General features: G+C 42.1%; 1 protein-coding gene across 2 annotated transcripts in view; it reads left to right on the plus strand.

Moving 5' to 3' along the window:
- The window catches only part of prr7 (proline rich 7 (synaptic)), a 39,952-nt gene extending 26,900 nt beyond the window's left edge, over positions 1-13,052 (plus strand). For both annotated transcript variants that reach the window (XM_033638471.2, XM_033638483.2), the window contains exon 3: positions 11,236-13,052. In XM_033638471.2, coding sequence (XP_033494362.1) covers positions 11,236-11,870 — 635 coding nt within the window. In that variant the 3' untranslated portion in view covers positions 11,871-13,052. The remainder of the gene's footprint in view (positions 1-11,235) is intronic.
- Positions 13,053-18,033: the final 4,981 nt, after the last annotated feature.

The following is an 18,033-nucleotide window of genomic DNA, read 5'->3' on the forward strand; positions in this document are numbered from 1 at the left end:
GTGCTGGAAACCCTATTTAGTAAATAGGGTTGCAGAATAGCTAACGGTTATTAACTCCACGTGTTGGCTGCTAGCATAATGTTACAAACCTGGACTGGACATAAATGAACTAGCTGTACTAGGGCAGTCAAACCCTGTACGTCTGAATATGATGCACTTTCGCAAGGTGTTTTGACAAATTACTAGTGTTGCCGCCCTTACATGCAAAACATTTGTCATTTGAGAATAGCGAAAATTATGATAATGACGGATAATTGACGGAGTTGGTGAGATAAATGTGCAAGATAACGTTTATCTTGTAAAAAAAACAAACACAAAAAAAAAAAAAAAAAGGCGACTGCTCCAGTACCGATAGCAGAACCGTTAAGGTCAGAGCTTACCAATACTGCGGTCTTGAAGAATGTAGCCCTGGGGCTCGTTCAGTACCGGGGTGCGGTACCCATCCCTACTTCTCGTGCACTGACCTGAATTGCCAATCACTACTGCTGATGAGGGCCAATGGTGGGAGACGCACTACACCAACAAGGGCGGTAGACGCTCACCAGTGGCCCAACTTTGACCGATGCCCAACTGTCGTCTTGGTGTGTCAAGGCCTTTAGTCCCTCCCACCAGGGATGCATGAAGAGACGCAGGGAACCATTTGAGGAGAGATGAAACATGCCTTTAGAGAAATGAGATGTCCTTTCCTCTGGAGCTGGATCAGTATCAGTCAGAAATAAGCAGAAATAGAGAGATGGTGCATTAGAACGACTTCTGGCTTAATTGAGGTGTAAAGAAAAAATTAAATTCGAGACTTGGGATGCAGTTGTTGAAGACAGCTTCTTCCCCTGTTTCTGAAAGCAAGCAGTCCATACAATAGCGCAGCCTCACAGATGGATACTATCTTATTTATTTTGTTTTCAGATCCACACAAATGGGAAGAGACGTTTGAGCTGGACAGAGCGATTAGATTGAAATTGGATCTAAATTTGGACACTTGAGACGCATATTAATACCAGGTGTAAATGTCAAGTTAAATCATACCTAGCCACAATCTGGATACGAGACGCATTGTAATGTGAGGTGTAAAAGGGATCAAGGAGATAGAAAGAAAATAAAGACAAAAGTTAGATAAAACTGGAGACTAGATGAGACAAGAAAAGACCTCTGAGATAAAATAAATCTGTATCATCTGATATCCCTATATACTGAAATAAAACGGCATGATCAGCACCTGAAATGAATAAAATGAAGTTTGTATCTCGTGGACACCCAACTACACACACTGTTTTCCTTTAATCATTTTTCTGTGTAATCCTGTAACTCACCTCGACTAACAGGATCACCGTGATTCATACAGTAGCTGTCACAGATCACTCTGTCACACCACATACAGTCACACACTATATCCTTACAGAGTTGGCATGCTGCTTCAAACGAAACCCCCTTTGATCCTCTGCGATGAAAACATCAGTCCCAAGTGTATCTGCTGCTGTTTATTTAAAGCTGTCCTGGCAGCTTGTAGTATTGTTTACAACAGAGAGCGATGGACGGGGGAGTTAGGACTGAGCTGAGAGAACAATGAGAGTCTGATCCTGGAGGTATCTGCGAGGCATGATGGAAGTGATGGATTTAGTGCCAGGTACACTCACGCTTACACAGGAACACACACAGAGACATTTGCATCTATAAATACATCCAGCTCCATGGCGACAGTTCAACAAACATCTGTTGATTTACAACACTGTGATGATGACAATGTCTTTACTACAACAGAGAGAATACCAGCAGCAACATGGCCTCTGAGCACTTCATCATAAAGGAGGTTATAGTGATGAAGTTTTCACATTTCAGTGATCAGACCTATTTCCTTTGTTCATTTTATTTTTGCAGCAAAAACATTATGTACTAACCATCGCTTCCATCATCTTTCTGAAAATTACAGCCCCACATTTCCATTTTTTTTTCTTAAATGAAACTAAAACAGAAAAGTAAAAATAAAGTGAGTGCGGCCATCATTTTCATGCCTCTGCACTGGCGACAGCTGTGGCCGGAGGCATTGTGTTTCAATTGTCTGTCCGTACATTTGTCTGTCCCAGTCTCTTGAATGTCTTTTCTTGATATTTTAAGACCACCTTGAGGCTTTTTTTTTTTTTTCAGATTTGCTACAAATGTCCACTTGGATTTGATGATCAAACGTCACTCTGACCTCACAAAACATGTGTTTCGGCATAACTCAAGAATTCATGCGCCAGTTACGACAAAATTTCACATAAATGTCTGATTGAATAAGAAGAAGTGGTGACAAAAACACTTCTCTGACCTTATTCAACATCATATCTCAGGGACAGAAGAGGAGACATTTGGTCACACACTGAATTGGTGACACTAATCTTCAGGGCCAGTTGATACAGTTACGTATATTTCTGAAAACGGGTATTTAACTTCGCGTTTGCACCTATCATTTACACGAACCCGGCGTTTTTCTCGACGAAAACGGAGATTTTCAAGTTTTTAAAAATATCCGTTTCTATGGAGATGTGTAAACAGGATAGACGGGGATTTTGGAAAACGATGACGTTGCAACCCAGTTCGCACATGCCCATTAGGCGCCCGGGAACCACAACAACAATGGTGGATATGTGCCGGATCGTTTACGTTTTGTTAGCACTTTTGGGACTACTTACGAGCTTACAAATGAACTGCTGCATCAACATCACCGCTACATCAGCGCACAAAGACGTCTGCTGTGCCCAATTTTAGTAAGAGGATAGCAGCTAACTATGCTACATAAGGTTAAAATGTGGTTTATCATTGTTTTTATCACTAGCGCCAAGAGGAAAACAAATCACTGTGCATGCGCAGAATGTTCTTCTGTGGTGTTTGACATATGGTATATCGCCACCTACTGGCCTGGCATGCTAACTGCAGCAAAAAGCTGCCGTTTTCATGTGAACAGGGACATCATTTTCACAACTGATCGTGTAAACCTGGAATCTGTTTTTATTTGAATCAGTGTCCGTGTAAACAAGGCGTAAGTGTCCACCTTGAACCTGTGCTGACTGTATAGATCTTCTGACGTGTGTGAAGCATCTACATTTTAGAATATGTAGCTTATTTGCAGCAACATCCATATTTGAAGCATTGTCTACTGTCATGGCTACGTATGCGTCGGACAGACATGTAAACTGTAACTGCAGATTGTCTGGTTTGGGGAGGCATACAAATCAATATTCATATAACCTTATAATAGTCATTTTTTCTGTTGAGCAAATCATGTCTGCAGTCCTGCAACACAACAACAATAAAGTGGGCATCCTCCTGAGCATGCAGCCATTTCATACAGGACAGAAGCACCTTCAACCTGTGCTGGGCCTGTCACTGTTAGCAGAGACTCCAGTCTGCAGCTCTTACTGTGCGTTCAAACCAGAAGCTTCCAAAGAGGCAAAGTCTCTTGCGGACACCCAAGAAGCACGACTGTCAATAATATTTGTGGCAGCTTTGGTCGCTCTAGTCACTCATCACGTGAATCACTGACCATTCGATCGTGCTTGTCAATTTAAAGGAGCCACAAAGCGGACTGCTGGCTTGAAAGCAGCGTAGTTGCTGCTTGCTGTTGTCCAGTCAAAAAGCTCATAGTTGGCCGAGAGAAAGTTATGTTTGGTCAATGAAAACAGAAAACGTATGTCATCCCATTCAAACCAAGCAAGGAAGACTTGCACGTCTTACGCACTTTAAAACTCACCAGACCAACCAACTACGTCTGCAACGCAGTCCCAAGCCTCATTCTTTTTATTTTGGGCTCTATAACTGAACAGCGACACATTATAAAGGACTGAGTGGGTGCGAACGCAAGTAATCAACTTCTCGATATCCATTGTCAGAACAAGTGTGCCGTAGGAACCAAAGTTACATGGCTTGTTCTCTGGGACCCGCTTCATCGAAGCACGTCAGCATTCCCATCGGTTGCTGTCGAATCGCGTCAGAGCTCATTACCATTAAGTTAAGAGAGTTTTAACTCCACTCCGCACGGCTGACGATCAGGTCGCCCAAGTTGCCGAGCTCTCATTGAAAATGAATGACTTTGGCCGTTTTGGAAGCTCTGGTCGCTGTTGGTGTGAACTTACAGTTACACTTCACTGATAAACTGAGAGCTATACAGAGTGAAGTTAAGCAACACAGCAACACAGTCAACAATGTGTTCAGCGTCTTAGTGAGTTATGAGACAGACCGATATCATTTCACAAATTGTGATAACTATGTTTCTTCTTCAGTAAAACTGAGCATTAAAGGTAAATTCAAATTCAACGTATCGCAATATTTCACCTTACTAGTTTATGGGTGTTTCTGCGGTTTATAAAAAGGACCATACAAAATAAAGATGCCCCGAGCCAACCCTAACGATCTGAACTCAGCTGCCTGTTGCCTTCCTCAGCCTGTTGGTGATGCAGCGCTGCACTCTTTTACCACAGCCAGGCTCTGCAGTGCGACCATTTCACTACATACGCCAGTGATAATTAGCTGTGTGTGAGTGTAACTTGTTTTTCGATCCTAACAACTCCAACTCTGATCTTACCCGAGCTGGCAGAATACATGGATATTGAGAGACTTGGAACACGATGGAGGCAAGAAAAACTTGTTGAAGACATCCCTAAGGTCCCAACTTATTTTTAACTTGAGGACACAGTAGAGCAACATGCATTTTATTGCATGTGTTATTTTCTCTCTCAGGAATGATTATGATTATAGGGCTACCATTCCACGTTGAATTATCTGCTATTGTAGTTTTCAGGCTGTAAAGGTGTGAAAGACTCCCCATTTGCCTAATCTCAAAAACCATTTTCACTATTTTGAAGAGAAAGTGTTATTACTGCAGCATCAGGAGCCACTTTGAAAAATAAACCTAAGTATGATTCTCGCATGATTAAAAAAAAAAAGAAAAACTTTCATTTTAGGGTGCAAACTCTCTTTTTTTCTCCAAAAAACCTTTACAAGAAACTGACAAGACGAGTTGCTGTTAATATTTCAGGTCCAGTGAAAGCAGGAGGAGAGCTTGTGCAACATTTGGACAGATATCGATCAGGATCCGGGCAGGTTCATCAGCCTGGAAACAGAAACTGCTTTCTCTTGTTCCAAAAAAAATGCTGTAAGGCTGATGTTTGTTGCCCAAGGCCCCAAAATATTTTCCTTTATACTGACAATACATTGAAATATAGATTCTACCATCTTACATCATGCCCACAGGCTCTCTGTCAGGTCAGAGGTATTTTAGAAATGCTGCAGGAGTGATCTTGTTTTTCAGGGTAGATGCTTTTCCTTAAAAAAAATTTTTTGTGCTTGTATTTCTCTGCAGTAAAACCAATATACTCATAACTAATATACCCCAAACACATTTGTGTCAGGTAACAGACGTGTCACTAAAATGCCACAATTCTTCAACCAAACTGCATCAAGTTTAGAATTTACTCTTTGTTTAGTGTTGTTTCAGACGAATAATGGGAAACTGTATCTGATAGAATAAAAGAAAACATCACTTTACTTATGTCAGCTGCAGCAGCTGAAATGCCTGCAGCGTAATGCAGGGAGTCTGTTATGATTCATGTCTCAGTGTTTCCTAAAAGCACAGTGACAGGTGAAAAACCTGTGCAAGTGTTTCTGCTGAGTAAACCAAACTTGCGTCCAAATTCCTGCGTCACTCTGAACATTTCACTGCTGAGGTCTTAAATCACTTGCAAATTTAAGCAGAGTTTAATGCGGCTCAGAGCGCTGCTGGTCAGGCCTTCAGTGTAATTAGCAACATGTGTGAATGGTCTAATTTGTGGAGAACCATCTGTTACTGCTTATCTACAAAATACTGCAGTGTGTCACAAAATAGAAAAGAAAAAATAGTCAAGAAAATATATTTTTAATTGACTGTACTCGTATTGTCCAACACTGTGTGGATAACAGCAGATAAACCATTGATAAATCCTCATCAGTGCCAAGACACATATTTCTTTCTCTCTCTAAAATGTAAACAGAGGACACATTGTGAAGGAGGAATCAACAGAAGAATAACAAAATATGGCAATTAACCAAAATGACAGTATTTCTCAACAACCTTGGACATTTTCCTCATTGATTGAAGGCTTGCAGGTTGAAAGGAGCGGAAAAAAAATGTCTCCTTGAAATTACATAACAATTTATTTGCAACAGAAAATATGCTCTGAATGAAATAAAATACTGTCTGCTACAGTGTGCACATCTGCTCTGTGAATCACCTGTGCTCAATGTTAAATATGGATCCAGATACGGACGGAGCCTTCTGTCCGTGCTCTGCGTTCATTTCGTCCGTATTTCTGCATGTTTCCATAAAGCTTACAGATATGGGCCAAATGGAGCAGTACCACCGGGAACTGTGGGGGCAGTGTTGCTGTCGCTACCCGATACGTAGCTTTAGTGAGACACGAAGAAGACATAACAATTCAATTTCTCTTATCGGCAGTACTAGAGAAAAGAATTCTCCGTCCTCCAGTCGCGATGTATTTAACGGCCTCACCGACCACCGCCTCCTACAACGCTGCCTCTGTTTTTGTCTTTTATGCAAGAGGTACATTATCAACATCTCCTCCACAGTCGCCATGTTTGTTTTTGAGTTTGTTGTTGTCACAAACTTTTGATGCTGGGCTGCCCCCTTGGTTAACATCCATGCCAACGTAAAGGACGCATGGGAAATATGTGGGCAGTGATGGTAACATCATTTGAAACGAACGTATACATTTTCGTAGGTAAAGGGAGCATAAATGGGCCTTAATACAGCAGCTTGCTTTACAACACACCTTCAACCACAACCCAAATTAGCTCTCCTTCTTAACATAGAAATATTAACACGTCTTGCCCTGCGCCTTAGCCTGTTGAATGAACCAACAAATGAACATTCACCTGGGAAAAGTTCACTGCTGATATCAGTTTGCAGGCTGACGCAATTAGCTCATTAGCTGCTGAGCTGCAGCACATTGAATAGCATGTAAATCTAAATGTACCTGCAAGTGTTACATGTGTCTGGTTAGATGCTGCTGTGGTCCTGTAGTCTAGTGTTGTGTCGGTTGCGAACGAATCGTTCAAAAGAACAAATCTGTTGAGGGAACGTACTGAACTGAATCACTTCCAAAACTGATTCGTTCATTTCTCAGTTCACTTGAGCTCAGCAGCTAGCGTGCAGGCCAGGAGTGGAACTGCCGATTCGGTCCGTGCGAACGATGAATCACTCGTGAGTCGCAAGGAAGCCAGGGTGCAGAGGGGGACTGCCTACCACGTGACGAATCACTCGGTGAATGAATCACATGGTGAACGACGTAACCCTGATCCCTGAGTGATTCAGATCATTTCTTCTCAGTGATACACTTTCATAGGGACTGTTTTCTCCAAGCTAACGGCTAATGTAGCCAGGAGTCAAGCCACATGAACACAATCACACACCTCCCCAGTGTTTTAACAGACTTAGTTTCCAGATAAACAAACTTAAAATGTTAGGCTGGCCAGTAATGAGACTCACTGGTGCAGGGCAGACGCAGCAGCAGCAATGGAGAGGGACTGAGTCGGAGTGCGCAGTACACAGTCAGGGCTTCTCCCACCAAGCACTGAAAGATTCAGTGAACGAATCTTTTGAACGAATCCTTTTAATGAAATGATTCTAGTGATTCAGTAACATCTAAAGAACTGCTTTGCCCATCACTACTGTAGTCTTTGATATCACGGTGTCTGCTGTCATGCTGTAATGCTGGCTGCTCGTGACATGTAGGCTACAGGTTTGTTTACTTTGTCTCTTTCTCAGTGGTGTAACAGGGGCACTCTGGCAATCTGCCTTCAATCAAACCAGCAGTGGTGCCCCCAGACATTTTTTCACAAAGGTAGCCTGAAGGGGCCACTGAAAGTCTTTGAGTGGCGCATACACATGCACACTCAGCAATTGTATCAGATGGCTGTGGCCACCCGCATTGGGGCACCCCTGCAAACAAGACAACAACACACCCCTTCAGCTGGATGGGATGAAAAAGAGCATTTTAGATATTTCCCCAAAGACCTTTTTTCCTCCTTACAATAATAAAAAAAAACTATCAAAAATACATTTAAAAAAACATCGTTTCTGATTACAAATTTTGCAGCTTACAATTCAGTGTCTACTCATAGTGACCACTTGTAGTGGTATTTTTATGCCTCCATGCCAGCAATAGCCATGGTCGGTTTCCACCGCAGGAACTTCGGGGTAATTTTACGGGGCCGGGGCCGTTGGTGCGTGTCTCCACCGCAGGAACCACCCCCGAAGGACAGAGTTCTGGAACTTTTACAGGGGTTAAACAAGTCCCTGCCTCGGAGTAGGTACTTAGAACGGCCCCGAAAGACTCCTGGCTGGGGCTTGGGGGTTACTTGGTGCTGATTGGATATACTCAAGGAGGGATGTGACGTCAACAGAAAGCAACAAAATAGCCGGCATTTTTAAAACTCAGCAGACGAGGGTTAGCTCGTTCATATAGCTTCTGCTGCCATGTTAAAAAAACTCACTAAATGGCCCGTCAAAAAATTATTCTTTCCAGCGGATGTCTTAGTTACAACATGATTGAGCTAGCAAAGCAGTTTTGTGTTGCTATGTGTGGTATTTATTCAGTTATGGGAAATCACGATGTCTAGAAAGCATCAGCTGACAGGGACAGCTAACAGCAGCAGCAAAGCTAACATCAGGACGTCATCTGTTAAAAGCCTCCCGTTGTCGGATACGACATGAAACTACTCCAGTTAGCTCAATCATGTTGTAACTAAGACATCTGCTGGAAAAAAATATTTTTTTCACGGACCATTTACTGAGTTATTACAGACATCACTGTCGGCTAACGGCGTCCCTACGTCACCCCGGTCAAAATGGTCGCGCAACGATTACGTCACATCCAGAGGCAGCCCGTAACTTTACAGGAACCTTCCTCCTACTCCGCTCTCTCAGTGGAGACACAGCGGTTGAGAGGGCCGAGCGAGAGGACGTTCCTGTAGTAGTTCCTGCCCCCCAGATAGTACCAGGAACTTCTTCAGTGGAAACGGGCCTAAAATGTCTTTGAGGTGTCCGTCCTTCCAGTAGAGGAGATTGTGGTGGTCATAGGTCAAAGGTCAAGGTCACTGCTATCTCATCTGTCTCTTTCTAGTGGACGCAATATCTCAAGAACGCCTTGAGGGAATTTTTTTTTCAATTTTGGCACTCTGTGTCAAGGATGAATTGATCATAATTAGGTGGTCAGAGGTTAAAGGTCAAGGTCACCATGACCTTACATCCATCTCATTCTCGTAAACGAGATATCTGAAGTACACCTTAAGGGAATTTCCCTCAATTCTGGCACAAACTTCCACCTGGACTCAAGAACAAACTGATAAGAATTTGATGGTTTAAAATCAAAGGTCAAGGTCACTGTGACCTCACAAAACATGCTTTTGACCATAACTTTAGAATTCATATGCTAATTATTACAGAATGTTACACAAATATCCAACAGGATAAACTAATGAAGGTCAAAGCTCAACTTCATTGTGACATCATAATGTTCAGCTAAACACTTTTCAGGCCATTCTTTAACAACATAACTCAGGAACAGAAGAGAAGACATTTGGTCAGGTAGAGTTTGTGACACTAATCTTAGGGAGTCCACCTTGAAACATGTGTGTGACGCACCTATGTTTTCACAGACATGGATGTAAACTGTAACTGCAACTTGATTGGCATAACAGCAAGGTGTTAATTCTAGTTGAAGTTTTTTATAGTTACGTTTAGGCACTAGAAGCACTTGGTTTACAGAGAGATCACAGTGTCATTTAATACAGAAAAAGGTTGCAGTGAATCTAAAATTAGAAACATTATTATCAGTATTAACATTTAACCAAAATCACAGTCTATAGACTTTTCCTTACCTTGATTGAAGTGTTTTTGTTGCCTTAACCTAACCAGAGAAGGGTCTCTGGGGTGACAGTCCTGTGCCTCGTACACCTACTATCAACCCTGACCACCACCTTGCAACCTGGGAAAACAAGTACTGTATAAATGTAATTTCCAGGAGACAGTCTTGGAGGAAAAGGATTGTCAGTCTTGACGACAGCAATCGATGTGTTTTGGTTCATTTCTGTACTAAGACAAAGATTGCAAAGAATACACATGGAAAAACAAAGCAGGATTCATTCCTACCAGAAGCAGAACTCTTATATCCTTCGATAAAACACCAGAATTTTGAAAGTGTCATCCTTTAAAGCTACATTTGCAAAAATAGCTTTCAGGATGTGTGTCCATTTGGCTGTACTCCCAAAAATCTGCTAAAAATGAGCCAGCCAGGCCCAAACACACCAACACTTTCTCTGAAATCATTCATTTATTCACTTCTCCCTACACAGTAGAAGTAGCCTAAATGGCAATTACAGACAGTAATGAATCATCATGTTATGTCATTGACGTGTAGGGTTGGAGGACTGTAATTTTACAACAATGAAATGCATATGATTATGGGTTTGTTAGCTACAATGTATGTAATATTATCGCGTGGACTTGCGTTGCAGTTCTTCCACCAGAAATTGCTTCAGTCTTAAATGAGAGGCAGAAAGATGGAAAACAAGTGTGCCTGAAATTGGAGCGAGTGATAATGGAAAATAAAAATGTGTGTGAGAGAGAGAAACAGACCAAATGTGCTGTGATGCATTTTGTTCCCACAGCTGAACACACTTTCACATGTATCACAGTAGGACACTGCTTATTACAATCCTTTGGGTTGTGACCTGAAGATGAAGTGTGACTGACACACACACACACACACACACACACACACACACACACACACTGCATCATGTATGTATTATGAGAAGTGGATATCAGACTGCAAAATGGTCTCCAAAGTTGTTTATCCAGCCCGCATTCCAATATAGTCTTCTCTCTTTCTGGTTTGCTGCCACGTTATGCAGCCCACTGCACATACAGTGTCTCTTGTCCAATAGACTTCATATTGGGATGACAATAGAAAATAGCTTTTCTAGACTCTGGGAAAGTGTCACAAATATTAAACCTTAATGGTTTAATAAAATAAAATCATACCAGAAAGAGTCATAGTTGACCTTGCATGCAGTTTGTCTTGTCTCTTTACAATAGTGGTCTATGTTGCAGTGTCGCGGTCGGTCTCTGGGACAAATTAGCAACAAGGCTGTCTCACTAAAATATTGGTGCATGTTGTGATTAATCCCGGTTTCCTCTTTTTTCAGACACAGACCTTTTTGGGAAGCCGCCCTGCTATGAGGAGGCCGTTCTAATGGAGGATCCTCCTCCGCCCTACAGTGAGGTCTTGGCCGATCCACGGGGGGGCACCTACCTGAAGCCTGCTACGCTCCGAGCCGCGCCACCTCGGCCTCCTCCTCCTGTCAGGGAACACCAGGATCCTGCTCCAGTGTTCACGTCTGAGACCAGCAAGCCTCCCGTGGCGGCCGTATTCCCTGATAGAGGTTACTCCTCCCTAATACGCTTGCCCTCATCCCAGCGCTGGGACTCCCTGGGTCATCTCCTGTCAAACATGGACCTGAACCACAACAACCTCACCCCGCCAGGGGCCCGTCCCATCCAGGCTGCCGCTGCGATGGCAACCATGCCCCGCCGAGAGCCTAGGACTCCTCATGATGGACTTGGGTTCCGAGGTGGAATACAAGGACTCCAAGGTGGCATACAAGGACTACAAGGAAGCATACAAGGACTTCGAGGAGGGATGCAAGGACTCCAAGGGGGGATACAGGGGTTCCAAGGAGGGTTTCAGGGGCTTCAGGGGGTCCATGGACTGAGGGGACTGGAGCCCAGCTGTGGCCTGCCAACAGCCTTCCCCCTGCTGGGTCGTAGCACCGCTGTCTAGACCTGGATGCTGACTGGAGGAGTCTAACTAACCAATACGTTGGCCTATCTCTGAAGAGCCTTCAAGCAGGAGATCTATTAACACAGACTTCCTGTCTGTATGCCTCCTTTGCTGCTCCATGTTTACAGCAGTAACACTGCAGTAGTAGAGATTTAATTCCCTAAAGAGCTAAAAGAGGGTTAAAGTGCTGTGAAGGCTCAGTGGTTAAATTCCCTGATGCAGTTCTGCAGGCAATGGGTGCCACTTACTCTGCTGGGATCGAGGCTTTCAGCTCTGTGTAAAGGAGGAAATGACACACCGTTTCACACCAGTGTTGTCAAATTAAAGAAGCATCCTGGTGTCACAGTGAAGCTAGATGAGTCAAGGTTCTTTTGAACAGCACAAGAGAAAAAAGGATCAGTGACGAGGTAAAAGGACGAGCGACAAGCACGGACGTTTGTCCACCTTTCATCCAGACTTCCTTCATTTTCATCTCCACCTCCCCATCTCGTGTCGCCCTCTCGTTCTGTTCATCCCTCCTCTCCTCTCTCGGCGCCTGAGCAACCTATTGTACCAGTCTGCTGTTGCCATGGCTCCCGGGAACTGTCTGTTGCCCACAACGACCTCTCCTCTTTTATCTGCTCTGATTCTCCGACGACTCTGTTCACAACTTGTCTCGTCTCAAGGACTGAGTATTAACATTTATAAAAGGACATGTGATGACCCTTCTCTGGGACTTGACCACTGTGTTTGTGACATTAGAGCCTGGTGGCCAGTTTTTACAGTGACAGTCAAAACAAAAAGGTAGAGTACAACAAGCTCTCCAGAGAACAAGTGTACTTGGATTGCATTGTGTAACATGCTGCTTTGTTGTTTTCAATGTCTGTACTACAAAGGTTCGGAGCCCTGTCGGGGGTCACAGGATGGCGTCAGCTGGATTATTTATGGGGGAAAAAACTGAATTTTTCATGTACAAATTTATTATCATTCTTTTAAGCTTTGTAACAAATGCTTTTCTTTTTCTCGCTGGGCTTCTTCCAATAATTTATGGAGTTTAAAAAAAAAAAAAAAAAAAAAAAAAAGAGCCAAAAATGGGACCAGCTTATTGTGTGTTTTAATGCTCACCGCAATATACCATTAAATATTGGATCCCTCCCTCTGGAGCATCTTGAAATCAAAATTAAAGCCATTAACTTCACTAAATGTCTTCTGGATTCAATTACAGTTACATCTCCTTCACAGTGCCAAATCATATTTTATTGGATTTCGGTATTTACCTTTTTGGTACAGCTCTTGTTTGTTTCTGTAATAATGCAAATCTCACTGGGTTTTGGTGAAAAAAAAAAAAGATCTCAGAAAGATGGAAATGTCAATAAATGAAGTGTGAAAGAAGATACAAGCAGGATATTACAATACAAAAAAAAACAGGGCAAGTCAGACATTTAGAGGAATTACTCAGGAATAATTATAGTTAATAATAACAATAATAATAATAATAATAATAATAACAACAATAACAATAACAATAATAATAATAATAATAATAATACCACTGAATCCCAGAGACATCGGTATAACTGTCATTATGACTGTAATTGTGCACCAGAATGCAATTTTGATACTTATTACCGACGTGCATGCATCTTTCTTAATGGTCCAATAACATGTTTTCCTTGCGGGACGGGAGAAGACTCAATCTATTGATAATCTAATGTGCAGGTGGTAATGGTTGGATATCAAGAGGAAGTGGGCGGCAGTAGGATTAGGAAAACAGTTGCACGCAGGGCTGTCTTGTGAATGCAGGAAAAATGACACGTATTACTTCCCTTTTTGATTGTAGCTACTCATTTCAAGGTACCCTGGAGTTTCTGAATAGTAGCAGCGCTGATGTGTCCGCATTTTCTTTTTTTATTGTATCATGCAAGTGAACAAGGATGCACATGGCGAGATGCACAGTCCTGCTGATAGATTCACACTTTTTTCCCACTGAGAGGTGAAATTCAGCTGCTTAGGCTAGGAAGAATGAGACAGCCAGCGAGCAAACAAACTGCTAGTGTTAATGTTCTTTCTATGAGTCTGTCCAGGTCCACTGCTTTATGAATTGGGTCTAAAGTGATTACCCTGTCCTTGGGTCTCCTTTGGAATGGGTCTTTCTTAAAAGGATTAAAATCACGCATGTATATTAGGTCTGGGAAGGTTTTTAATGAGTCTATTTTAGGGTTGTCCAATGTTAATTGGCATATGACATGGTGGACGATGGTACTGTTGTTGGGAGGGGGCAATGGCATCATCCACTGGCTCAACCATAGTCTGTTTAGGATCAGGTCCATAAGTTTGCACCATGACAAAAGACAGACAGTAGTGTTGAAATTGCAAAAAAAACCCCTTACAAAATCTATGACATATCTAGGAAAGCCAAAATACAGGTTGCTTTTTCTGTGTCCTGGTGATCGGCACATCTGGGTGATGCCTTCAAATGTGCAGCGACACCGACACACATTCTCTTTCTGTTGCTGTTATAACTCACCATAAACCACCATCCACCACTCCAATCTGCCTCCTGTGGACTGCTTCTTAGTTTACTGCCGTCAGTGCATTGGTCACACGACTGCAGCCTTAAAATACGTGGGATATGTACGAATTTTGGTGCATTGCTTGAAAAATCCGAGAATTTTGTGACAGCCTGCAGGAATACACAAATCGTTACTGCTCTATCACTATGTGAACTTTACCTGATGAAAGTCTGAGGTCAGAAACATTTTAATAAAAGGTGAGTAAAAGGGATGGACAGTGTGCGAAAGGCTTCCTTTCTCCCCTGCACATAGGCAGGATATGATTATTCCTAACCGTGGAAACTAACAAAATAAAGGCATTGAATTGCTTTGAGGTTTAGACGCTGGTGACAGTCAGCAGCAACCAGTTAAAAAACAAATGAAGCCTTTCCTTTTTACGTTGTAATTTGCTTATCGTAAAAATAATTGATTAAAATGCAAATGTCCGTGAGAATCAATGCACTGACCCTGAGTTTGTTGGTTAGTTGATTATTTTCTTCATTATCTGTATGATGCAGCACGGCTTCTTTTATTTACATTCAAACAGGATGAAGAGATGTTCTCCAGCCGTCTCTTCTGACCTCTGAAGTCTCACATAAATTATTCATCAGATTATCTCTGTTCTTTTTTCCTCTGCTTCTCTTGAAATTGATTCTGAAAGTCTGCGTCTGCCAATCAGGACAAGCCTTTAATGTAAAGTGAGAGTTTAAGTTTCTCTCTGACTGCCTCACTTATCCACTCTTATCCTCCTTTTTTTAATCCCACTTTACACGATCCTCTCCTCTGCATCCTCACTTTCTCCTCAGACTGCAGTTCTGTTTTTTTTAATTCCCTCTTCATCATCTTTACAGCCGGTTCCTGTGGTATTTCCCTTTATCACTTTAATAAATTCTAATGCTGCTGCTTCATTGGTGTAAGGTGCAGCACTGAATGGTGAGGAAATGGAATCTGCCACTGTGGCAAAGCCGTCATAACTTGCAAAGGTTTTCAAAACGCTCTGCATCTTTCCTTCTGTGCTGTAAACGAGTCACTTATTTCCCTTCATCTCCGCCCGTCACTACATAGCGGAGGAGACAGACTTCCCAGAAATGCTAGACGTGATAAAAGTGAAGAGGAATTGAGCACTCAGATTCTGCTTTAAGGTATCAGGCCCACAAACAAACTGTGACAGAGCAAAGAAAACTCAAAGTGTCCCTGTTTTCAGAAGGTTTCAATTTGCAAAACAATATGTGAAAGAAATTTGATTTTCCTTTCTTCCCAACACATCTGGTATTTGATTAAACCTCATAAAAGTGATTCACAGTGAGGGAGTCTTGCAGCACTGCCTTACAAAGGTACCATACAGTCAGTGCTTAGTGGATAATTAAATGCTTGATGTAGAGGCTCGACATCTGCCTGTTATATGAAGTTGTAGTGGCAATTTGACTTGTGATTTTTGTATTCACGGATCTACATTTCTACCATGCTATAATATCAGGCTCTTCTGTTCTGGAGTGATTCATTAGTCAAATTCATGGAGCCTGTCGATGTTTCTTTCTGGCTCACCTGCACAATCCAGAACATTTTCATCTTAAAAGCTTCTCATTTCACTCTAACTTTTTACTATGACCTTGTGTAAAGAGAAAAGTTGTTTTAAACTTTCACACATTGTGCTCCAGAACACCTCAATCAGTGATGTTGCATCAGCTTCGAAAAGTCCAACACCTGCTTCATGTCACCAATTACGTGGCCTGAGGTGGGAGTTTTCTACACATAAAGAGAGTGGTGTTGATTCACCCTTCTAAACATATCGCCAGTTACAATCATCAGATTTTAAACTCCAAAAGCCCTGTTTGACTCCACAGTTTCGACAAGAGTGTGACAACTACAGCAATTTGTTTAAATGTCACATCTCTTCAGCCCCTCTTGTTCCCTGCTGCCACAAGAATAATGGTAATAATGGTTTTAAATTATCATAATCATTTCCAGCTCTCGCCTCCATCAAGGCCGAGAGCCTCGATAATAATGCCACAGCCCATTATCATCGTAAAATGAAGAGGAGAAGGGTCACAATTGTCAGCTGGTTAAGAGTATAATGCACAGTTGTTAGAAGAATGACATTTTCTTAAACGTTTGTTGTTGTTTTTGCATCTATGGATTCCTCTGTATCTTCTAGTTTGTGTGTGAGATAAGATAACCATCTGCTGAATGTAGCTTGTTATCAACTCTACAGACGAGAGTGGTATTGATCTTCTCATCTAACTCTTGGCAAGAATGCATATAATCATATTTCCCAAAATATCAAACTACTAGTCCATACCCATTGAGTACAGCATACCATACCATGACTTAGTCATACCAAAAATTAGAAAACAACAACATTGGTCCACAGGGGGAGCCACAGCGATCGGTCGCATTTTAGCCATTTTTAAGCATTTTTCTGTTGTTATAGCGCCACCCAGTTGCCAATTAGAGTTAAATTTCTCCAGTCACCTTGAGGCGTCCTGTTCTACATATCTACCAAGTTTAGTAAAAATCCATATGGCGGTTAGGCCTAGATAAGAAATGAGCTCTCTAGCGCCCCCATTTTGTTTGATGGGGTCAATAATGGAGGGGTCCCCTCAGATTATGTGTGGTCATATGCCTACAAAGTTGCGTGGTGATGGGTGAAACCCTTGAGATGTTATACACCTTTATGTGATGAGCCACGCCCTCCGCAATATTCATTGCCTTATAGAAGCTCAGTTTTAGTAAGTTTTCCAACTTTTGCCAAGAGGGAACTTTAGATATTGGTCCCTAGATTATGTTCACCCAGTTTCATGCAGATCGCTCAAACTTCCTAGGAAGAGATCCATTTGAAGTGTTTTTCGAAAAATTCAAAATGGCGGAAAATCTATATAAGCGGAAGTTATGGGTTCTTGAGGCAAATGTGTTCCTCATGAGGAGAGGCATCTCTGTGCAAAGTTTCATGTCTCTACGACATACGGGGCATGAGATATGCCCATTCAAAGTTTGACATTTCAATGGGTTGCTATAGCGCCCCCCTTTGGCCAATTGATGTAATATTGCTTCATTGGCATCCTCCCATGACCCTCTACCACTGTGCCAAATTTCACATGGATTGACCAAGTCAGTGAGGAGAAAAACGTGGAACAGACACACAGACAGAGTTTCCGGCATTATATAGTAAGATTCCTTTAATTTATGGCCATTCTTCAGTGTATTTGGATTCTTACCCACAGCTAACAAAGTCAGACATTGAAAAGATGTAAGGAAGAAACACTCCAAAGCACAGAGGAGGATTTTGTAGGGGATGCAGCAGACAAATCAATATTTAGAACATATTCCACCCCAATAAAAACATAAAGGTAACAGAGGACTTTTATTTTGATTAAATTAAATACAATTGATGCAGAAAAGGCAAAAATTGGTGCATAAACATTCACCAGAGTGCAGGATATTAGGTGTTTGTTGCTGAAACAAAGCTGTGTCCTTGCATAAGCATTTAAAAGAGTTGGCTGTTGGATTCAGGTCTCAGTGACATGAGACCAGCAGGACTTGGTAAAGTGGTGATTTCAGCTTTTGTTTTATCAGCAGGGTTTTATCCCTAGTTTCTCTTAAAGTGTGAATTCATTTTCAAAGAGGAGACTCAA

Source organism: Epinephelus lanceolatus, chromosome 11, assembly GCF_041903045.1.
Source record: "Epinephelus lanceolatus isolate andai-2023 chromosome 11, ASM4190304v1, whole genome shotgun sequence".
NCBI lineage: Eukaryota > Metazoa > Chordata > Actinopteri > Perciformes > Serranidae > Epinephelus > Epinephelus lanceolatus.